At 34.7% G+C, this 25,054-nt stretch overlaps 3 protein-coding genes across 3 annotated transcripts in view; 1 reads left to right on the top strand and 2 right to left on the bottom strand.

Moving 5' to 3' along the window:
* Positions 1–524: 524 nt before the first annotated feature.
* LOC131845203 (uncharacterized) lies at positions 525–3,305 on the bottom strand. Its single transcript, XM_059194243.1, has 4 exons — positions 2,838–3,305; positions 2,424–2,554; positions 1,564–1,736; positions 525–817 (listed from the first exon to the last, which is right to left on the bottom strand). Exons 1-4 carry the CDS (start codon positions 3,159–3,161, stop codon positions 669–671), a joined length of 777 nt encoding a protein of 258 aa, XP_059050226.1. The 5' UTR covers positions 3,162–3,305; the 3' UTR covers positions 525–668.
* A 541-nt stretch (positions 3,306–3,846) lies between these two features.
* Positions 3,847–8,891, bottom strand: LOC131845195 (vacuolar protein sorting-associated protein 26C). Its single transcript, XM_059194236.1, has 7 exons — positions 8,741–8,891; positions 8,512–8,655; positions 7,535–7,783; positions 6,922–7,083; positions 5,635–5,731; positions 4,671–4,796; positions 3,847–4,046 (listed from the first exon to the last, which is right to left on the bottom strand). Exons 1-7 carry the CDS (start codon positions 8,795–8,797, stop codon positions 3,961–3,963), a joined length of 921 nt encoding a protein of 306 aa, XP_059050219.1. The 5' UTR covers positions 8,798–8,891; the 3' UTR covers positions 3,847–3,960.
* A 288-nt stretch (positions 8,892–9,179) lies between these two features.
* LOC131845194 (kinesin-like protein Klp68D) overlaps positions 9,180–25,054 on the top strand; it is a 65,973-nt gene continuing 50,098 nt past the window's right edge. The window contains exons 1-3 of the mRNA XM_059194235.1: positions 9,180–9,551; positions 13,215–13,310; positions 20,486–20,611. Coding sequence (XP_059050218.1) covers positions 9,447–9,551; positions 13,215–13,310; positions 20,486–20,611 — 327 coding nt within the window. The 5' untranslated portion in view covers positions 9,180–9,446. The remainder of the gene's footprint in view (positions 9,552–13,214; positions 13,311–20,485; positions 20,612–25,054) is intronic.

Below are 25,054 nucleotides of genomic sequence, written 5' to 3'. Positions count from 1 at the left end.
GTCAGAACTCGACCTTGAGGGTATAAATCATGGTAGTAAACAAAAATTAAAAAGGAGTGCTTTCTACCAATACAAATAATCATATTCATTAATGCAAATGTATGCGTCCAACCTGCGACCATTGGTAATAAGGCGATATGCTAAACTACCGGGATACAATATTGCGTAGTTAAATAATAAAATTCGTATTCAAAAAGGAATTCACTTCATAAATTAAATTTATTCTAAATAGTAGGACATACTTTTATATATATGTACATTGATCAACCTTAATAAATAAAGTCTTAAATTAAATCTTTAACCTTAATAAATTTACAACTAAATTCTAGAGATGAATCGGATATCCGGTAACTATTCCGTATTCGGCCGGATAACTACTATTCAGCCGAATAGACCCGGCGAATTAAAAATATAATCTGGATAAAAAAAATATAAGTAATTATTTTTTATTTAGTATTAAATATTAATTTTTATTCTGTAATAAAATTAGTTTTAATCTTTTCATCACACAATAGTAAACTGTAATAGAAAGAAAATGAATTAATTAGTTTGCTAAGTTCCGCCGGATATCCAGCGGCCGGATATTCGGCTATTAGGTCACATAGTTGGCCGAATATCCGATATCCGGCTAAATGCTATCCGTTTCATCTCTACTAAATTCCTAATATTTATGAGAATCCGTGGGCGGTGAGCAGGTGCGTTGATGGCGCTCCACAGATCACAGCCGATTGTAAAAATGGCGCGTTTTCATACTGCACCGTAGCAGTTTGCTTTTTCATGTTTTCTGCTCTTGGTCTTCTCTTTTTTATTTGTTTTCCTGTAAACGTACAAAATGTGTGAAAAATCCTTCCAGACTGGTGTTAACTGTATGTTGACCGGTTATTGAATGAAGTTGTATAGGGGATAGCAATCTCTCGGAACGCACTGTTCGGTTGCCAGCCCGCTATCGCTAGTTTCCGGACACAGAGCACGTCCTGTATCTATTAATAGATAACTCGAGCTAGCTCTGCCATAGTTGTTCGTAAACAATATATTTTCTGGATGTAGATTTTGATTTGCAAAGGTCAAAATTCAATTTCACATAATACAGACATGAAACATGGACAAGACGAAAATCCATGTTCTTGACATAAATTGATACAAGCAACATGCTTTTTTTTATAAGACAAACGGGCATGCGGCTCACCTGATGGTAAGTGATTACCGCCGCCCATGAGCAACCGCAACACCAGGGTAATTGCAGGGACGTTGTTGGCCATTTAAAAAGGAATAAGCTTTTTTATTGAAGGTTTCAATATTGAATCGGTTCGGAAATACCATTGCTGGAGGGTGATTCCACAATGTGGATGTGCGTGGCAAAAAGTTTCTAGAAAACCACACTGTGGAGGACTGCCATACATCCAGATGATCAGGATGGTAGTTTAGTTTCTGGCGGGTAGTAACATATTGAACCTATCTATATACCTATACACTTTATTAATAAACAAAGTATAAAAATAGTACCCACATCTATATATATAACAATTTCTATAATCTTGAAATGCATAGATTAAATATGCATACCTGTGCCCTTAGATTTGACTGGATCCTCTTTACTCCTGGGGAGATGCTGTAAGTCCTTGTGAAGGATGGTGTGCAGTGTGGTACGAGACAGTCTCAGCGCCACTGCGCGCTCCCGCAGCGACAGCGACGGCGCCGATCGTATTGACGCTGCCACCTCCTCAACTTTAATTCGACTGAAAATATTATAATGAAATATTATATTGGCTGTATATTTGTCTAAGGGAATGAATTCTTTTCAACAGATTTTCTCTTAAAACTGAATTTCATTTCTCCACTGTATATACTTTGAGTTGTTTCAGTACAGATTCAGTTGTATGTAATATGTTATGTTGTTCATTATTATTAACTAGCTACTCGCCCCGTCTTCGCCCGGTTGTACATGTGTATTATACATATAAACCTTCATCTTGAATGAATAGCTATAAAAATACTGCTTCAAAATCCGTTGCGTAATTTTAAAGATTTAAGCATACATGGGGACAGATTTTATTAGTATAAAACAAAGTTGCTGTCACTGTCTATCTGTAATACATAGTATTACATAGTTGTAATAATGATTTGTAATGGTATTGCCAGTATTAATATTATGATTTTTTTACCATTCTATTCTAGCACCACCTACCACCTTTTGTCTTTTCTCCTCTACCCAAAGGTTGTATGGAAGAGCTTGTATAAGTGATAAGGCCACCTTTGTACCCTATTACTCTGTTGATTTTGATTCATGTGGTTTATCTTGTACAATAAAGAGTATATAAATAAATGATGGCTGATGGAGCAAGACAGGAAGATGCCCCCATCTTATGTTATCAACTTCTTACATCACACCTAATAACATATGCACTGATGAATTAATTACATACCGATTTATAGGGCGGCCAGGTCTGGGTGCATCATGCACACTACCCAATGAAAACAGCTTGCGTTCCCATGCCAGCAGTGTGTTCTTTGCTGGTGGTTCACGGCCAAACCTCTGACGGAACTCCTTTTTTATCTACACATATAGCAAAATATTTTGTAAAAATATTGAACAAAAAGTAAACAACAGAGTGATAAAACAAAAATATCTTTTGTAACAAGGAGATTATAGATGTTGTCAACTCAATTATACTTTATGTCCAGACAGTGACTAAATAATGTGTCTTACAACACATTATTTAGTCTCGGATGTTAAAGAAACAACTAGATTTTCATTTATAAATTTTAAAAATTCAATTCGTACAAAAAATCAGTACTACAAGCAACACAGGTCAAATATTTTTTAACATAAAACGTACATGTCCCAAGGTAGTTTTCGAACGTTTCCTCTCATGTACCCAAACGGCCGCAACTAACCGTTCTTCTACAGTAAAATTAGAAGTATCCACTGCCGATTTCTTGGGGCTCAGTTTATTTGGTTTCTCTTTAGTCATTTCCAGAGTTTTCATTTTATTGTCACAATCTTGCGAAGTAGGTACATTCTCCAAAACTGTATATACATTATTGTGTATGGAAGATGAACAATTTTGAGGTTTATCTTCCTGGAAACTTGGGCAATGTTGAGCTTGGTTATTGTGGTATGCATGATCTTGAAAATATGGGTGATTTTGAAAATGGTACATCGCGCACAATAATTTTGAAGCAATTAATAAATACTTATGAACTGGTGAAATACATTTTAATCACAACTGAGACGATGAATAATTATTACTATAATTATAATTTATTTTAGTTTTGTTTATCAACAGAAACATAAGAACATTATATTTGAGTAAATGTCAAGTGTCAATGTCAACATTTGAATGTCTGAATACAGATTAACAGAGTTACTCTGTAATTTATTTTAAATATCTTTGATACTTACTCTACTACTGTTGTCTTTTATCTCGTTTACGCACAATTCGGATTCAGCTGATCAGTAATAAGGTTTATTCAAATGAACTTATAAGCACTATTGAACAGTCATATATTTTTGATTTACCTTTCCAGCTCTTTCGGAAAACAAACTCATCCTAAAAACGAGCAGATATTAATGACCTTTTAGATTTCAAATACATTGGTATATAACTTTTGAGATTTAGTTACTAAATTGTAAGCCTATGCAGAGACGCAGATTAGACAGCCAATTTTGACAATGCCTTAATGCACATTGTGATCCATGGCTGCGTAGAGGCAAATGAGATATTAAGAGAACATGGTATGGATTATTATTAGACAGAATAGTAACCCACACCTATAGGGGTAATAGTAAAGATGAAAAAAAAGTCTAATATTTTGTAAACAATTTATAATACTTAACTTATTAATTATATACAATTTGTATTGGAAAAACATTGTATCACGCATAATTTTATATATTTAAATAGCAATCATTACATGTTTTATATTAAATTTATATCCTACTTAAAACATTTATATTTTTTATCTGCTTCGTAATAAGAGAATTGGAAAATTTTCTGTCACCAAGTAGTCATCTTCGAATATCACAGCAATATTTAATTCAAATTCTGGAATGAAAAAAAACTATTAAAGTATATAGGAGAAAAAATAAATATAATACAAAAGTTTGTTTGAAGTCCTTTAGGTAGATACTGCTCAAAACATGGCGGGTAAAAATATAGCAAGGACTATACATATAGCGTCATTTAGTCGTAAGCTAAGTAGTGTTTGGTTATGAGTACTAGGCAACTAATATAAACACTTAGTATTTTTACTAGAAAGGGGGAAAAGAGGATTGTTAGTAATGTGGACTCATAACCCATTACTAGCTATGTACCATGTCAGGTTAACCTCCACGCGGTTCCCCCTGGAAACCATCGTGATAAATTTCTGATGAATTTGTCATGATGGGCTAACTGACCTGACCTCATGCTCATCTTATCATCCTCCACTGGTGCCCCGCCAGCGTAAACCGTTAGCGCAGGCACCATTCCATTATCATCCTCTAAAAACTAAAATATACCATGTCGGCGAATTTGTCACGATGACGATTGACACGACGCAAACCGTTAGAACACACGGGTACACTATATCATTATCATCATATGCTAAAATTACTGAATTTGGTGTAACATAGCTTATAGACGCACCCTAACAGTCTACTCTTGCATTGAATGTTAGCAGATATATACCGATTTTGAAGTTGACAGTAGTGGTGGTGGGGCAGGTGAACAGTCGCGGCAGCACCATATACAGCGGCACGTCGCGGCCGCGCCGCACGTCCCCGTCGCCTATCTGGATGTTCTGAATTTCTGTTGCTGTGAAAATATTACATTACATATACAACAATTGTAGTGTGCCTGTCGAGGTTTTCTCTAGAGACAACAACTTTTTCAAGAAAGGTATAATAAGGTTTCCTAAACGTCAACAAGCATGTGATACCCTGGTGTTTCAGGCGTCCATAGGCTACGGTAACTGTTTACGATCAGATAGGCTGTCTGCTTATTTGTCACCATCGTTGTATAAATAATAGTATTTGACTTCCCTATATCTATACAAATAAATAACTTTGAAGCGTCTGTGTCTGTAATTTGAAATTATCAGCTCTTAACGAAATGCATATGAAAATATAAGGTACTTACATCAATACCTTAATTAAAAAAAAAGTCTGTTAACAATCTCTGTAACGGCCGGACCCTTTTTGACGGTACTTTGACATGCAGGCAGATTGCTAATGTTTTACGGAGTAACTTAGGATGAATATTCTGTCAGAAATTAACTATTTAAAACAATATAAGATAGTTACATTACACGCGGAGGAAGTAACGGGAAATAACTAGTAGAAGCAATACCTTAATCTTAATAATATTATAAACGCAAAAGTTTGTATGTATGGATGTTTGTTACTCTTTCACGCAAAACACAACGTATTTTACATTCAACGGATTTTGATGAAATTTTACAGTAATATAAGCTAATAGAAACATATTTTATTTAGTTTTAACGCAGGTGAAAACGCGGTCACAGCTAGTAATTACATATTTTCGTATTATGCTTCAACTGAGAAAAAGAACAAAAATGTTGAGATTCAGAACCAGTTGATTATCAAAACAGTTATTTTATGTAACATGGTAGATGGTAGATGAGTGAGCCTACCGTCTCTAGAGTATCCTTCAGCACAGCCGCATGTCTCTACGCGCACCAGTTGCAGCTCTATAGACTTGATGGGCACAGAACATTCGTCTACCCGAATCTGTCATCAATAAGCAGACATTTAGACTATTTACTATTTAAAAACATTATGTTAGTCTCTATCTCAATTTAGAATACAGCTGTGTCCACTAGATGGCGTTGAATGTATTTAGTTAGTATTAAAATAAAATTTAAAAATAGCTAAATATTATGCTAGTAGAGAACAAAAAAGACAATGAGGGCGACAGAGAAAGAGGTGGGAGGATGATATAAGGGTAGTGGCGGAACCAACATGGAGAAGGAAGACGTTGGACAGAGGAGCCTGGAGTCTTTTGGAAGAGGCCTATGTCTTGGCACAAGCTGATGATTGTCAGCACAAAGTCTATAAAAAAAAAGTATTATACATTGTACTGATAATTTTCCTAGAATTTCAAATGTTTGTTTATTCATTTTTTTTTTATCTCAGGACAATTCTCACAGCGCCATCTAGATCCAAGTTAAGCTAGCTAAAGCTTGTGTTACGGGTACTAGACAACTGATACAAATACATAGATAATTTTTTTTTCGTAAATACATACATATTATACATAGAAAATACCCAGACCGATACAAAAAATCATACTCATGAATACAAATGTTTGTGCCGTGCGAGGAATCGAACCCGCGACCATCAGACGTAAAGCGGTGTGCTAGACCGCTAGACCACCGAGGTCGTCATTTTATTACTAGAAACATGTTGCATATGTATAAAAATCATCATGTAACAAAATCAAAATATCTTTATTCATGTAGATCTATTATAGGCTCTCATGATATATCAAATCTGCCGTCAGTTCGAGTGCTTTTGAGCGGAGAAAAACTGACAAGAAACTCAGCTCGTATTCTTTTCAAATGAGCTTGTACATGTTTACAAAAATACAGATTCATTTTTAAATTCATATTGGACAGAATAGAGTGACCTCCAGGATATGCTATTATAACTTTGACAAAAGGAAATAGTTCAATTTAAGCATGGTAAAATAGTATAAGTGTAACAAATATTCAAATAGCTTTACAAATTATTACATTATCTTTACAAATCATCAGATAATCTTTCATTCATTCATTTATAATTTAAGAGCTACGCTCTTGTCGGTGGAGCTGTTGCCACTTTCCGTGATCTTCCATCATGCTCTTTAATTCTTGATAATCTTTATATCCCTCCTAAAGAAAAATATATAAACTTTTGTATTTTCATTAAATTAGCTTTACCTTCCCAGTCAATGGCTTGTCCAATGGACAAACTGTGGTATCAATTTCTGCATAGATCTGAAACTGTGGCATCGTCGCGCGGCCTCCACTGCTGGTGCTGGACGCTCGTATTGTAGATGGTGTTATCTCACAACGAACTGGCTTCAATGGCGCTGGCTCTTGCTAAAACAATAAGATGTGTCCATGATGATGACGATGATGATGATAGGATAATGATGATAATGATAAGATGACCATGATGATGTTAGGATGATGATGATGATGATGATAACGAGTCTGTAATAGACTTACATGAATAGTATACATTTAGTTTCCATGTCATTTATGTTGTATTAAATTAATTATTTCCATGTTAGTTAAGTATATGTGATATCTATATCTATATCTTACATTGCCTGGGGTCACCATTTATCTTAACACTAGCTTTTGCCCGCGGCTTCACTGGCATTAATTTATCCCCTTAGGGGTAGAATTTATCAAAATCCATTCTTAGGGGATGCCTACGTCATAGTAGCTTTATGTATGCAAAGTCTCAGTATGATTGGTTTAAAATTGACAAAGTTTCATCTATATATTTAGAAAAACAAAAATACTACACAAACATTTCACTTACTTGTTTATGTTGTACAAAGAACTGGCAGCTAGCATTTACAGGTTTATTTAAAAATGATCTCTTCATGTTGCATTTGAGTACATACATAACATTCACAAACACTCCATGATATGTCTCCAACAGGCCTGGATACCCCGGGGAGACCGCCTGACGGGCTCGAAGAGGCACCTCAAATGGTATCTCTGTAATACCCACTGGTATCTTGCCTGGTGGCACTAGTTCCATTGATGTGTTTATTAAATTTATTGGCTGGAATAGAATAATAATAATTAATACAGAATCTAGGTCCCAACTTCAATAAACTAACAAGGTAATGTATACATGCATACTAGTATTATTAATGTGAAAGTTTTTCCATCTGCTTATTTGTTACACTTTCATGACTAAATAGGTGAACAGTTATTAATAAAATTTAGTATGGATGTAGATTACATCATGAGTAAGGATATCATAAAAAAAAAGATAAATTTGTGGGCACAGTGGGCATATAGCACAGGCCAAATATGAAATGTTTGCAGGCCTTTTAGCTATTATGGTTTTAAAAATATTCTTATAATAGATGATGATGTGAAGGATAATAATAATCACTGCTGGGACACCATTGGTAGATAATAATATAAGTAGGAAGTCAGTTTAGACTGTTCTCATCTAGAAGTTTTTAGGAGAGAGCTGTGTGTAGCTGGATAAGATACACTGTCAACAATAGGGCATAGGGTTCACGTCAGTGGATGTGATTTATTACTGCACCCATTGGTTTCAGTGTTTACCCTGCACATACCCTACTATTATCATAATCATCTACCTTCCTTATACCAAATTATTTGCAATTGGCATAATCATATTATGTCTACAACTTCCATTCATCTCTGTCCACAAGTATCTCTGTAATGGATTACAGATTCCATTTATAGTTTTTCATTTTCATCCACTTTTTATTTGATCTCGTGCTATTCTCAAGAATCCATATGCATCCTTACCTTGATACTATTGGAGAAAGCTTCAAATATGCCTACATTCTTGGTACTAAGCTGCAGATTTACGAACCCTTCCATGGCTAGTGTCAGACCTTCATGTCGCAAGTCACCGGTGCTCTCAACCACAACCACGCCGGCTATAGTTTCCTAATTCAATATAAATTAAATAAATAACATTGATAGTTTTTTTATCACAATGTAATATTAAATTTGCAATTTTAATTAAACTTACACCTTCATTGTAAACTTTGCTAACTCTTTTTAGATTAATAGATAGATTTGTAGACATCGTTTAAGTTGTATAATAATTAAATATCATAAATATGAATTTATTTAAAAAAATGTTTTGTAAACAAATACGTATGTTTTTTTAACATAATTCTTTAAAGAATAGACAAATATGGTACACAGAGAAAATAATACAGAGTAGGACGACACCAGGGAAATAATATTTTTTGCTGCAAAATATGTATATTATTAAATAAATATATTATATAGCGAACCTACTTAATAATCTAACCATTTTCACTATTATGTATTTTAATATTGTTTTATAGTTTGAACAAACTCATGTTCAGAAATTTACATTTTTTATATGGCAACTTAATTTCGTTGTCAAGTAAACATGTCATGTCAATTTTACAAATTAAGAAGTAGTTGTAATCAAACGTTCATATATAGTGGTCGCTACGAATCTTCATTAACTAAATATTACGATTTTATTTATTTTCTTGAAGATAAAAATATTTAATCGTGTGCGACAATATTTATAGTGATCATTTGTGGAATTTTAGTGAACGTTGTGTTCTGGAAATCAATATATATTATTTTGTGGGATCGATTCGAACAGGTGATGCCGTGTTATACACCCCGGATGGATCGATATCGGTGACTTTGTGTTTGTAAATTTACTTGGTGTCGTCGAGGGGTAGTGGAAGATGGAGAAGTCAGCGCGGCCACGGACGGCCTTAAACGAGTGTGTGAAGGTAGTGGTTCGGTGTCGGCCACTCTCCGAAAGAGAGAAAAAAGAGGGCTATGATGAGGTGAGTTGGTCGTCTCGCTGTACTTTGTATCGGGTGCTAGGACTGCGCAGACCTGGTGCGTCGGCTTCTTCCAATAAGAAAACTGCTGATAATTAATATGTGGCATTAATTTTGATTACGATATTAATCAGAGCAACGTCACCGGGGCCGTAGTGATAATACGATTGCTAACTCGACATCGCACATTAGTAATTAATTAATTTCGAGTACATCGTCGTACAATGGTCTGAAGGTGTGATTCACGTGCGTGGGTTATCATATTCCTTGAAATTCGACGCCCATACGTAAATTCAGTCTGACTCTTAAAACAATCCATATTGCTAAATATATATATATGCACAAATTTCTTAGTACCTATCACTAGATAGTAAGTACAGAACTAGTATACTGAGTTACTCTAGTTTACAATAATGCTAGACAGAAGATAGTGTCAATTCTGTTAGTTTATATATGGAGGGTATTTTTTTAAACCAATGCAGTTAAATATCTTTTTAATATTTGAAATGTAGGTATATCATCCCTAACAGACATGCCTAAAATAAAAAAAATCGAATTAGGCCATATCAGGATGTTACATAAGATGTAAATAATAGGCATATAAATCTGTGATCTCACAATTTTGTTTTATAAATCAGTAGGTAATAAATAAATATTGAAAGTAGGTAAAAAGAAAATTTGTCACAGCAAGTTTTATATAGAAACCATTGGAATATAATTAATATAATAAGAACAGTAACTCTTTGTTTCAATATTTACATAGACTGCCCACATATTAATTGGATCTAATGATGAAGTATAGTTTCATTAAATTCTTCATTAATAATAATACCATATTATAATATGAACAATAGGATCAAAAATGGTCACTGTAAATCCTTGTGAATTTATTAAAATTGTCTACAAAAAAAAGGTTTCTTTAAAATATTAGTTTTTATTTAGGACCAGTAAATTATTATTTGCAGTATATTAATTGCTATAAATAAACTTATAGAAGTGCTAGTCTGTGGTTGGAATTGATGTTGTCAAACCACACTACTGCCCTTTACTTTTGTAATATATTTACTACATTTAATTAATATGACATGTGACATTACAGATACATATCCATACAGAATTTAAATGTATTAATATGTTTCTGTATGGGTAATTTAATGTGATACAATAATTGATATCTGCTCCATAAAGTATAATATATATATTAATAAAATATATAATATATATAATAATAATACGGTATTAGTTTTACTTTACTTTTTATTTAATCTTTTTTTTGTTTGGTTTTTTATATTGTTTTGAAAGCACTGAATAAATATCTTTTTCTTCTTAACTTAATAAAATGAAAGTAAATCGCCAATGTGCACAATAATCAACTGACATAATTCCTACTTTAGGAATAGTAAGTAAGATTGTAGGTGTGTTCCAACCCACTTACATTGTCTGTTCAAATTTCTGCATGGCTTAACTATTTGCAATGATCCTAGTAAAGTAAATGTTTTTAACAATAAATAAGCAATACTGTTGATTTAATGTATTAGATTGTAAGCTGTTGGTTTCCTAATAAATAAATAAATAAGCATGTTGAGTATATTAAATACTTGTTTTTGTTGATCATATAATAATAATAATAACGACTTACGCCCGTACATACCAAAACTAACGGCGAAAGCCGAGAAGTAAATTAATAAAAAAACAAAAAAAAAATACTTTCTTCTATGGGTATTGTACCCAAAACATTTTAAAATAGTCTGCAAACATTAAATATTCACCCTTCCAAAACATATCTCCTACAAAAAGCCATAATACTAAATACCTGTCGCATAACCCGAAAACTCTTAACCTCAACAATATCATCACACAGCACAACCTCTCCCACACTTGGCTAAGACCTGTATACATGAGTATTAGCTTCTTTTAAAATTTTTAAAGGAAGGGAAAGAAAGAGAAAAGATAAACAATAATAATAACAGTCATCTTTATTTGTCTCAAACAAAAACTAATACAATTGTTGTCCATACAACAATAAAATTTAAAAGTAATGAAGGAGACAAAACGGTCTATAACTCAGTGGGGGCAGTGAGTCCACTCACTCTCATTCTTATAGCCTTTACCAGTAAATTAATACAATAATAGATCAACTACTACGCATACTTAATATACTGAAATAGGTACAATGGCTAGCAATTTATATCAAATGGCGATTCGACACAATTGAACCGGTCCCCTCCGATCGATCCCTATCCAATTCAAACGGGGATCGAAATTACCACGGCCTGAGCCGAGGTTCGAACCCCTAGCGGTGCTCTCAGACTAAAATCGTACCCGTCAAGCAGGAGTTGGCCTTTAGCCGCTCCATAAGTCCTTCCGCGGTTTGGAGTGCCATCTGCACTCGCCCGCTATCATCCGGTGAAGCTGTAAAGGCCAGCTGCGGCCAACAGCATTAGAGTAATCCGAAAAACTATTGACCTACTGTTCATAATACTGGTCGATATATACACTACTTATATGTGTATATGTATATGCATGTACTTAGGTATTCTTAAAATAAATCAACAGGCACGCAATGAATGTTGTGCGTGCCATACTGATGTAGTTGATGTGAGTAATGTACCGAGTAATAATAATGGCCATATGAGATTTGTCCATATTTGGTGTAGATCATCTGGCGTGCAGCCTTCTGTTGCATCGAGTCTTAGTACTCATTTACCTACTTGCTCACACGTTATCATATTAACTCAATCTATACATACAAATAAAATTGGAGTGGCTGTTTGTAATATTGAAATAACCGTTTTTTACTACATGCATATGAATATAAATACGGTACATACACCAAAATGACATTTTTTACAATTTTTGTCTGTTTGCACCGGCTAATCTCTGAAATGGCTGGACCGACTCGACCGACTTTTGACGGGACTTTTATTGGCAGGTAGCTGATGTAATAAGGAGTAACTTAGGCTACTTTTATTTTAGAAAAATAAAGTTAAATTCCACGCGGACCAAGCCGCAAGAACAGCTAATTGTAAATAAAGTTTTACACAAAGAATAATACTGCCGCACCTTTGTATGTATTGTAGGTATTTAATATCCACAATATATCGAGAGAAATGACTTTGAGATTGTTTCTTTTCACAAAACTATTTATCTCGACTCACTGCGACGGTATATTTTAAGGCAGAATAGTTATACTCTTTTGCCTCTTTCTTCCAAAGCATTGAAATAGAAATATTCTTTATTCAAATAAACTTAATATAAGCACTTTTGATCAGTCATAATTTTTATCAGTCTGCCAATCGTTCGAAATTCTTATATTATTAATTCAAAAATACCTAATTAGATATGTAGGTTTTACTTTTTATTAATAAGAGAGTATGTGTACATACAGGTCTACAGTCTAGCGCCCGATGCTTTACCATTTGTAATACTATAATTATATATTTATAAGTATGTATTATATACGAGACAACGTTGAACATTGTGTGAATTTTTTAATTTTTAAAATATTGATTTGATGAAATGTATCTACTGTGTTACTTGCAAGCGTTAATTTACTATTGAAAACAATATAATTCTACAAGAAACTATTAACAAAATGTTAACAATATAAATTGCCGCTTATTTACTATAAAAATGTTAGTAACATTTAATAGATCCCAAATATAGGTGTCAAAGAGGCGAGCGGAGATGAAATGGTTCGAGCGGCTGTCTTCGAATACAAAGTCTATCGTGCCCGACAAAAAGTTTGACGGACCTTTACAGGTGTGAATTGTCTGCTCTATCCGCGGTAACATCTGGAGAATGGTGGCACTAACACAGGCTCTGGGGCTCCAGGGCGGTAGGGTGGCAGGAGTACAACAATCATCAAATTTATCAGTAGTTGCACGATCTGTCCATATGTCTGCGGCTTTATTGACGTCCATTCTAAAATCTTTATAGAATAGAAAATCTTTTATCCAAATAAACTTAATTTAAGCACTTTTGAATGGTCATAACATACTCTTTTAAATAGTTCTTGTAAGTTCACATTTTACAAGTCGAAACGTGTGAATACAAACTACCAACCAGCACTTTATTAGGGTCAAATATTATATATACATATTATAGATATCATCATCATCATCATCATCGCAGCCCGGAAGACGTCCACTGCTAGACATAGGCCTCCCGCAAAGATCTCCACGACGATCGGTCCTGCGCTGCTCGCATCCAATGCCTTCCAGCGATCTTGACCAGATCGTCGGTCCACCTTGCTGGAGGCCTTCCCACGCTGCGTCTTCCGGTCCGTGGTCGCCACTCGAAGACTTTACTGCCCCAACGGCCATCTGTCCTACGAGATATGTGCCCTGCTCATTGCCACTTCAGAGTCGCAATTCTTCGGGCTATGTCGGTCACTCTGGTTCTTCTGCGGATCTCCTCATTTCTGATTCGATCACGATAGATATTATAGATATATATTATATAAATTACGTGTCACGTTGTTTGACCGTGATGGACTCCTAAACTACTGAACCAATTGCAAATTTGATTTGCACATTTTGTGCAATTTAATCCAACTTGAAAGATAGGATAGCTTACATCTCAATTTTATTTTATTCAAGAACCTTAGACACAGCAACGCGTGGCCGGGTCTGCTAGTTTATCTATAAATATTTAATGATTAGATATGGAATTAGTAATTAGCGTAGTCGGACGCTAATGGAATATTCTAGTAAGGCACCTGTGGAAGATGATAGGATGACGATAAAGTCAGGCCAATTCATCACTAGAAATTATCCATGATGACTTCCAGAAGGAGCGCGTGAATGTTGCATGGTGCATCGCTTGGAATTTAAGGCCTTTATTGTCATCTTCTTGGGTCCTTGCCTTTTTCTGGAAGCCAGTCCGCCAAGTTGGTTTAAATTGGCCACTTTCCGATGGGTCTGGCCCGGGCCTACACAAGCGTGGACTGATCTCATTGAGCTCTATTCTATTCTTCATTACAAACAATTCTCCGAGGGGCGGGACGAGGCACTATTCCATATTTATCCATAATAATATATTTGAATATGTAGCAGCCTTTTCGATCTTAAAATTCTTACTTGAAATATTCAAATTAAAAATCATTTATTCATGTAGGACATTTTAGCCGCTTATGAACGTCTACCCTACCGTCCAGTTCAGTATATAGATCCAATTGAGAAGAACTGGCAAGAAACTCAATTGAATTACTTTTTTTATTATATACCTATATAGAATATCCCAAATCCAATGTCATTGCTTTTTTAAATGAATAAGTTGGGCATATACTTAGTGCCACAGAGTAGAAAAGTACGTAACTCTGTTCTTTATTCAGTGTCATCTAAGCCTAAATTACGCGGATCTTGAATGATGGGACATAAAATACTTATTTTTAGATGCATGATACAGGATCTGAACGGTACAGTAGAGTAATACATCGCTTCACTTTCTTCTAGTTTTCTATTCTCCCAAGTTTGAATTAAAAAATTAATCAGTATTATTGTAAACATATATAATATTAATTTGAAAAGAATACGAGCTGAGTTTCTTATCAGTTCTCATCTCGGAATCATTCCGAACTGATGGTAGATTTGACATATCATAAGAATCTGTAATAGACCTACATGGATAAAGATATTTTGAATTTGATTCGATCCTAGTACAACAAATATTTGTATTCAAGAATATGACTAATCAACGGAAACTGAGACAGTATGCTAAATAGCTACATCAGCGAGGACACCGCAATTAATTTAAATTAATTAAAAAGAGCAATAACAGAAATAATAGAACTCGTACACAATACCCAACAGAAGATTATGGTAGAATAGTTCAGTATTTCGAAACGCATAACGAGGATAAAACTAATGTAAATCTGCATTACATTGGCCTGATTATTTAATCAGTATCTTTATAATTTGGTCATGATAACGCTTATAAATAAACTAGTTTTTGCCCGCGGCTTCGCTCGCGTTAAATTACCCCCTTATGGGTGGAATTTATCAAAATCCTTTCTTAGGGGATGCCTACGGTATAGTAGCTTTATGCATGCAAAGTCTCAGCCCGATCGGTTTAAAATTGACAAAGTTTCATACAAACTTTCATCCCCTATTTTATCCCCTTGGGGTAGAATTAAACAAAATCCTTTCTTAGCGATTGCCCACGTCATAAGATCTACCTGCATGCCAAATTTCAGCCCTATCCATCCAGTGGTTTGGGCTGTGCGTTGATAGATCACTATGTCAGTCACTCACCGCACTGATTTGATAGAAATAAAGGTAATACGTGCTGTTTGTTTTATACTAATTTTAATATCTATAGGCACCTATGGATATTAAAATTAGCATAACATCAATAAAAAATTTTAATCATTGAATACAGGACTCTTTAGATTTATATATTTTTATATGTATATTTTCTTCCTAACATGGTTTCGTTATTCCTCTTGCCTTCGTCTACAATACATGTAGTTTGTTATGACATATATTTTTTACTGTTATTCTTCCATTGCGTTTTTTATTCGAAATTAAAAAATCATTTATTCATGTAGGACATTTGAGCCGCTTATGAACGTCAAATTTTTAATATTATATTTTATTCCCTACCATCCAGTTAAATAATATAGATCGAATTTAGAAGAACTGGCAAGAAATTCAATTGAATTACTTTTTTTTTAAAGCCAGTTTATTTGCAATGCATATTTATATAGGTGTCTATGTGTAACATTAAATGAAAATCCCGTGCGTGAACAACTATTGCCATGCACGCTCGTCATTCAAGTAATCGTTTAGTGAGTTAGGCTTTGCTCAGTAAATATGATTTAACAGATGTTTTGAATTACCACCATCGTTGGCTGCACCGACCCCAGTCCCAAGAACATAGATAGATATATAGATAGATAGAATATAGATACTCTTTATTGATAATGATGAACAAGATGCCTGAACATACAACTGCTCGCTTCATATGGACAGATCTTTTGATAATTCTCATCTATAATATAAACAGCTTTAATTGTAGTTACAGATAATGTAAGGTGGCGGTTAGCGGTACGCTTGACCTCATTCAGTAATAACATCTATCGATATCAGTTGATCTCATCTTAAAAGACTCATCAAATAATACGCGCGGCGACCGGGCACTAATTTATTAATATGAATTCAAAATAATTATGAGTAATTAATGTATATTAGTATAAGATATATAAATTGTTTAATATTTAACAGAGTTTTGGTGTATGACCTATCTAACTAAGTTTTTTTTATGGATGATAAAGGAATTTTCACCCGCCTCCGCTAACGGTTTACGCTGGCGGGGCATCAGAGGAAGATGATAAGATGAGCAGGAGGGCAGGTCAATTAGCCCATCGTGGTAAATTCACGATGGTTTCCAGAGGGAACCGCGTGGAGGTCAACCTGACATGGTACATTGCTGGCATTGGGGTTATTAATCCTCATTATTGACTATACTCTTCACAATCCCTCTTCCTTAAATGCGAAAGTTTGTGAGTATGAATGGATGGATGTTTGTTACTGTTTCATACAGAAACTATGATTTTAATGAAACTTTACAGTAATATAGCTTATATATAAGACTAACACATAGGTTATAAATTCCATGCGGATAAAACCGCAGAAACAGCTAGTTCTTTGTTGCGAGTGAGTGATACGATGTTGTTGGTCGAGACGATGTATATTACAGATGATAATAAACTGACAATATGTACATAGAAATATTGATCTTATATACTAAATAACAATAGGAAAATGTAAGGTGGGGTGACACAGTTTAGACACAGCAGTGCTTAGTACACAATATTGAATTTGTCTTACTAGGCATTATTTAATGCAATTATTATTTTGATGTATCTAGGTGACTGTGTCCCACTGTGTCCCATATTCTTAAATATTTACCAACCCAATAAGAAATTATCATAAAATTATTATGGTTTTGCTATTCTATTATTATAATTTGCACTTCCTGTGATCTAACAGAGGGAAACTGGAGTGCGGTTACGATAATACGAGTAAGTATAAATAGATTACGTACAGTTTTACAGTCTTACTTTAAACGCGGATTTGATTCTTTCACCCACTTTTTCTATACTATAAATGTTTTAATACAAAACTAAGAACATCCTAGAAGATTTCGCTGTGTTTCTTTTAATATAACTATAGAATTTTACTCACTATCAAACATTACATAGTATATATATATAATAAAGTCGCTGTTGCTGTCTGTCCCTATGTATGCTTAAATCTTTAAAACTACGCAACGGATTTTGAAGCTGTTTTTTTTAATTGATAAAGTGATTCAAGAGGAAGGTTTATATATATATGTAACATGTACATCTGTGCGAAGCCGGGGCGAGTACATAGTAATGTTATAAACGCGAAAGTTTGTGAGTATGGATGTTTATTAATATTGGCCTTGCGGTTTGACCAGAGTTAAATTTTAATAAAAAATATACCCTCTGATGTATAGTATACTTACTGTAAAAAACTGACTTATATTATTGTAAAGTTTCATCAAAATCCGTTCAGTAGTTTTTTAATAGATAGAGTGAATCAAGAGGTAGGTTTATATATACATATATAGCATGTACACCCGTGCAAAACCGGGGCGAGTAGCTAGTATTCTATAAACGAGACATGGTAAATGTCTCTTTCATGTAACGTGTAGTTGACATAATATCATTCCTAGATCTTTTCTGATACTAATTGAGTAAAAATAGAACATGTTCTATATGCATGCTTGTACGTCATGCATCCGCCTACACTTTCGGCATATGCTGACGGATGAATAGATGTACTAACCAATGTAATGATTGTCAGAAATAAATCTTTTGTTCCAGTTTTATGATTAAAAGAAAGTAGATCTCTGCCAAGGTTTTGCTGCACCAATGTAATATATATGACGTCCAATTTAAGTCCCATTCGGTGTGTTTTTGATTGTGCTATTCATTTTCATTGGTACTTTCCTACATTTTTTTTATTGTTTTACTAGCTGATCCGCGTAACTTCGTCTGCATCCCACTTGCATGACATTTATCTTTATATTTCGCCTAATTTACATAATATCTTTTAAAATTATAGCCTACTAGCTACTCGCCCTAGCTTCGCCCGGGTATACATGTATTATACATATAAACCTTCCTCTAGAATCACTCTATTTAAAATCCGTTGCGTAATTTTAAAGATTTAAGCATACATAGGGACGGACAGACAGCGACAGCGACTTTGTTTTATACTATGTAATGATGTGTTATTCTGATATATAAGAAATATTACTGTAAAGTTGGATAAAAATACGCTCAGTAGGTTTTGCGTGAAAGACTAACAAACATACATCCATATTCACTAACTTTCGCGTTTATAATATTACTAATCTATAACTTTCATCCCCTATTTTATCCCCTTGGGGAGACAATTAATCAAAATCCTGTCTTAGCGGATGTTTACGTCATAACATCTACCTGCATGCCAAATTTCAGCCCGATCCGTTCAGTGGTTTGGGATGTGCGTTGATAGATCACTATGTCAGTCAGTCACCTTTGACTTACAGTACGGTTTTCTAGAAACTTTTTGCCCCGCACAACCACATTGTGGAATCACCTTCCAGCAATGGTATTTCCGAACCGATACGATATTGAAACCTTCAAGAAAAGAGCTTATTCCTTTTTAAAAGGCCGACAACGTACTTGCAATTCCCCTGGTATTGCGGGTGCTCATGGGCGGCGGTAATCACTTACCATCAGGTGAGCCGCATGCTCGTTTGCCCCTGTGTTATAAAAAAAAAAACATATATATTCAGTATTAAGATTACAGATATATTTGTTTCATTTTATACAAATTACACAAAACTTACACTGTATAATAAATATTCTAGATGTTGTTGATACGTCTGTATTTCCCAGGGTCAAGATTATATATTTTACAATACCTATAAAATGAACTATTCCATGTTATATATTTATTACTAATTTTATAGTATAATTACAGTGATTTTCCAGTTCATAGAATACTATGATGTTTATGATCATTGTAACAAGAGATAATCATTTTTAGTACTTTGCGTGTTTGGTATAAAATACAACAAACTTATCTTGAATTCAATATTTTATATATATAAGTATTGCTATTACAAATTTATACACATATCTATATAAATAAATATAACTGAAGAGTTCGTTTGTAATTTCAAATTAACAGCTTCTCACTAAATGCATATGATACTTACTTAAAAAAAATTAACTGATCTCTGTAACAGCTGTTCCGATTTCGACGGAACTTTCACTCACAGATAGCCTAAATAGGTAATGTCATAATGAGTGACTCCTTATGACATTAGCTATTTGCAACTGGGCTAGTTTTATTTTAGAATTTTTATTTACTTTAATCCCACGTGGACAAAGTCGCGTGTAGCAGCTAGTGTACTATGATATTAAAATTATAATACAGCAATTGTCTAAATTATCAGAGATATTCTGATATTTTTTTCTATATGTTTCTTAACATATTAATATATTCTCTATATTATGCTGTATACAGTTTTAAGTTTTATGTAACGTTTAGTATATACATATGTAATATTATGTTATCTGTGCATTTTATATATTGACTAGCTGTTCCCACGACTTCGTCCGCGTGGAATAGTGTCCTCGTACAGCATAAAATATTTAAAATTAGTATAATAGTAACAGGTTGAGAGTAAGAGTAAGAGATATAAGAGCAACTTTGGTATTTTTGTTGTATGACTGTTATGTGCCGAAATAAAATTAAAAAAAAATATCACGATGGTTTCCAAGGGGAACCGCGTGGAGGTCAACCTAACATGGCACATTGGTAGCAAAAAGATCATTAGTCCACATTACTAAACATTCCGCTTTCCCCCTATACGGGTATGTTGTAATGTGTGTTTGTTGTGGGTGATGACAGGTGGTGAAGATGTGGCCGGAGCGCGGCACCGTGCAGGTGTACAACCCCAAGGGTGAAGACAAGATGTTCACATACGACGCCGCCTACGACGCAGCCGCAGACACGCAGACCCTCTACGACGAGATGGTGAGTTTTTTTATACTACGATGGTGGGAAACAGGCATTCGGCTGGCTCATCCGTGACGTCATACTCATACATGACTTCGGTAGTCTAGCTTTTTCTTTTTTTTTTTCTTTTTCTCGAGCTGAGAAGAACTGACATGAAACTCAGCTCGTATTCTTTTCAAATATGGTTGTATATGCTTACAGTAATGAAGATTCATTTTTAAATTCAAATTTGGGAGTACAGTGACCAATAGCATATGCTATGGCAATTTTGTCAAAAGCAGCCTAATCAGTATTCGTAACCCGAACAGACCAGTCCCCACAAGCAGGTCACGAGTATGATAATATTAATCTCAGGACAATTCACATAGCGCCATCTAGATCCAAGTTAAGCTAGCTAAAGCGTGTGTTATGGGTACTAGATAACTGATACAAATACATAGATTTTTTTTCGTAAATACATACATATTATACATAGAAAACACACAGACCGATACAAACAATCATACTCATGAATACAAATGTTTGCACTGCACGAGTAATCGAACCCACGACTATCGAAGGTACGGCAGTGTGCTAAACCGTTAGACATCCAAGGCTGTTATATTAAGTTTACTGAAGAATAACACCTTGACGACCTCGGTGGTCTAGCGGTCTGGCACACCGTTTTACGTCCGACGGTCGCCGGTTCGATTACTCGCACGACACAAACATTTGTACTCATGGGTATCATTGTTTGTATCGGTCTGGGTGTTTTCTATGTATAATATGTATGTATTTACAAACAAAAAAAAAATCTATGTAGTTGTATCATATATTTGTATCTAGTACCCATAACCCAAGCTTTAGCTAGCTTAACTTGGGTCTAGATGGCGCTGTGTGAATTGTCCTGAGATTATTATTATTATACTCGTGACCGGGTGCTGCTTGTGGGGCTGGTCTGTTCAGATTACGAACACTGATTAGTTTACATAGAAAACTCCCAGACCGATACAAACAATCATACTCAGAAATACAAATGTTTGCACCGTGCGAGGAATCGAACCCACGACTATCGAAGATACGGCAGTGTGCTAAACCGTTAGACATCCAAGGCACAAGCTTTATCTAGCTTAACTTGAGTCTAGATGGCGCTGTGTGAATTGTCCTGAGATTATTATTATTATAACAATTTTAGAATAGACATTTTTAGTTTGAATATCGATAGCGACAGAGTTATACAATCGGGCGGCCGGTAGTCCTATTCAGTGCGGAGGCGGCCAATCGACATAATTAAATGTTAATAAAATACAATGTGCAGCGAAATGTGCAATATATTTTACGATTTCTACATCACCCACCGCGCCGTCGGCCTCCGTCGTCCGGGTGCATTTTTTCCGTTTCGCGGACACTGCACGTGTGTGATTCGAGCATTAATTTCAGCCGGACACTCTCGGCACGCGGTTAGTTAATACATTGTACATTTCGTAAATGAGCCGGACTTTCTATTGTATAATTCACGTTTAATGTCCATTTCCTCGTGCGTACTGTGTATGTCAAAATTGCAATCATAAAGCGTGTGCAATTACAATTGAGAGGGCAATGGAGAGGAGAGGGCAATGGAGAGGGCTATGCTCGGAGTTATTCTGCGTGATCGAATCAGAAATGAGGAGATCCGTAGAAGAACCAGAGTGACCGACATAGCCCGAAGAATTGCGACTTTGAAGTGGCAATGGGCAGGGCACATAGCTCGTAGGACAGATGGCCGTTGGGGCAGTAAAGTCCTCGAGTGGCGACCACGGACCGGAAGACGCAGCGTGGGAAGGCCTCCAGCAAGGTGGACCGACGATCTGGTCAAGATAGCGGGAAGGCATTGGATGCGAGCAGCGCAGGACCGATCGTCGTGGAGATCTTTGGGGGAGGCCTATGTCCAGCAGTGGACGTCTTCCGGGCTGCGATGATGATGATGATGAATTACAATTACAAAATTTATTATACATTAGAGCCCGCACCAGGCGAACCTGTATCGCGGGAATCCACAAAAGAATTGCCAAATAATTATTAACTATTACAGATCAGTGAGTTTGACATATCAGACTAATTAAGATTTTTTAGTTTGATTTCATAAAAACACAATTGTTGACTATATAAAAATAAAATCAAATGAACAGAGAATATATTATTTTAAAAAGAGAAAATTTCATTGCAATGTATTGTAATTTGTTAACTGGTTCTATAAATAGGTTGTTTATATTGCTCGCAATTTGTTTTCTCGTATTTCTCTGACATAAAGTACATAGTATAAAACAAAGTCGCTGTCGCTGTATGTCTCTATGTATGCTTAAATCTTTGAAACTACGCTACTACTTTTTTTATTAGATAGAGTGATTCAAGAGGAAGGTTTATATGTATAATTCATGTACTCCCGGGCGAAGCCGGAGCGAGTAGCTAGTTAATATTATAAACTTGAACGTTTGTGAGTATGGATGTATAGATGTTTTAATATTGCTTATACATCAGAATAACACATAGGCTGTAGTTAAAAAAGATAGTATGTAAATTGGGCGAAACATAATACATGTTATGTAAGTAAGATGTAGACCAGATGTTACCAAACTTTTTTGTGTCGTACACCCTTGACATATTTTTCGGTATTGGGTAGACCCCCTGTCTAAGTTTGGGAACCTCTGGTCTACATCTTACTTACATGACATGTACCTGGCATTGATTTTTCGTAAATTTCTAACTGTAGTAAAGTTTAGTGTTATAAACATAAAGTAAAAACAACATGATACCCGCGGTCGTAGACCCCTTGCAGTTTGTCATAGACCCCTGGGGGTCGATATAGACCACTTTGGGTATCACTGATGACGAACGACGACAATGACGAAAGACGAACTTAGCAAGTATATAATAAAATTGTAAAATTGTGATTGGACGTAACGGAATTTGATGAAACTTTACAATAATATAGCTTATACATCTGAATAACAGACTATAAATTTCATGCAGGTTAAACCGCGGGGAACAGTCTTTAATACTAGCTCACCCGCGCGACTTCGTCTGCATCACACTTACTCGACATTTATCATTATATTTCGCCCAATTTATCTAATATCTTTTTAAATTATAACCTATGTGTTATTCTGTGCGTATAATAGTTTGTATTGGTACTTAAATGTGTGTTCTATGTATGAATTTACAATAAAAAAATGCTTCTATGTAGATCTATCAGTGGTCTAGTACCTATAACACAAGATCTGCTTATCTTGGAAATAGATGTCGCTGTGTGAATTCAAAATTCAAAATATCTTTATTCATGTAGGTCTATTACAGACTTATGATATGTTCCATCTACCGTCAGTTCGGAATGATTTCGAGATGAGAAGAACTGACAAGAAACTCAGCTCGTATTTTTTTTTAAATACATGTTGTATATTTTTACAATACAATTTCAATGATGCTATTTGTTGATATGTACTTCTTTGGGTGAAGGCTTCCTTCATATTTTTCCAATATTCTCCGTTTTTTCCTATACTTAAATTCAAATTCAAAACTCATTTATTCATATAGGACATATAAGCCGCTTATGAACGTCAAATTTTTTACATTAATTTTTAATTCTTTCCTTACCGTCCAGTTCAGTATGGATCCAATTTAGAAGAACTGGCAAGAAACTCAATTGAATAATTAATTTTTTTAAAAGCCAGTTTATTTACAATTTATATAGGTGTCTATGTCTAATATTAAATGAAAATCCCGTACATGAACAACTACTGCCATGCACGCTCGTCATTCAAGTAATCGTTTAGTGAGTAATAGGCTTTGCTAAATTAATTTAATTCTAATTTCTCAATTTCCATGTAATCAATTAGCAACAACTAAACTATTCAATTCATCAATCAATCACTCAAATGGATACATAGGTAACATCCTATTCGTGCGTCCCACGCGACATCTGCCAAAGAAACCTTCTCGCTTTCAATGATGACCGAGCGCCGAAGGTTTGTCTGTGGTTTTACCATTTTTATTCTATAAAACAACCATTAGAGTGGGCGGACGGTTTGTGAAGACCTCGAATTTGCAATGTCATTTATTGTGTTCAATAATAACAATGTTGCATTTGGTTTGGTATTTACTTGGTTGTCATAATCTATACATATAAATAATTAAAGGATTGTCTGTTTATACGTATAATTAGTAAAAATCACGGGATCTAACCTGCTTTATTTTTTATTTATTTGAAACCATCATGATCACGAGTAAACTGGTCAGTTCACCCGTGATCATGGTGGTTGAAACACTGCCGATATATTGGGAACTCAGCAAATAAATATAAAACGTGGTAAGATCCCGTGATTTTTACTAATTATACGTATAAACAGACAATCCTTTAATTATTTATGTATATAGATTACGTACTAATTATACGTATAAATAATGGCCGCGATAAATTTAAAACAGTGTCTGTTTGTATTATTGAAA

This window comes from Achroia grisella, unplaced genomic scaffold (assembly GCF_030625045.1).
Source record: "Achroia grisella isolate CSIRO2021 unplaced genomic scaffold, CSIRO_AGI_Agris_v1 utg460, whole genome shotgun sequence".
Classification (NCBI taxonomy): Eukaryota; Metazoa; Arthropoda; class Insecta; order Lepidoptera; family Pyralidae; genus Achroia; species Achroia grisella.
The sequence above is the reverse complement of the archived record's forward strand: the minus strand, read 5'-3'. Positions and strand labels throughout refer to the sequence as shown.

Coding starts and splice junctions, on each gene's coding strand:
- LOC131845203 (XM_059194243.1), bottom strand. CDS start 3,161: ATGTACCATTTTCAAAATCACCCATATTTTCAAGATCATGCATACCAC. Junction 2,555..2,837: donor CGAAAACTACCTTGGGACAT/GTACGTTTTATG, acceptor CTATATGTGTAG/ATAAAAAAGGAGTTCCGTCA. Junction 818..1,563: donor AGTCAAATCTAAGGGCACAG/GTATGCATATTT, acceptor GTACGTTTACAG/GAAAACAAATAAAAAAGAGA.
- LOC131845195 (XM_059194236.1), bottom strand. CDS start 8,797: ATGTCTACAAATCTATCTATTAATCTAAAAAGAGTTAGCAAAGTTTAC. Junction 4,797..5,634: donor TGAAGGATACTCTAGAGACG/GTAGGCTCACTC, acceptor ATATTTTCACAG/CAACAGAAATTCAGAACATC. Junction 4,047..4,670: donor TACTGTCAACTTCAAAATCG/GTATATATCTGC, acceptor TTTTCATTCCAG/AATTTGAATTAAATATTGCT.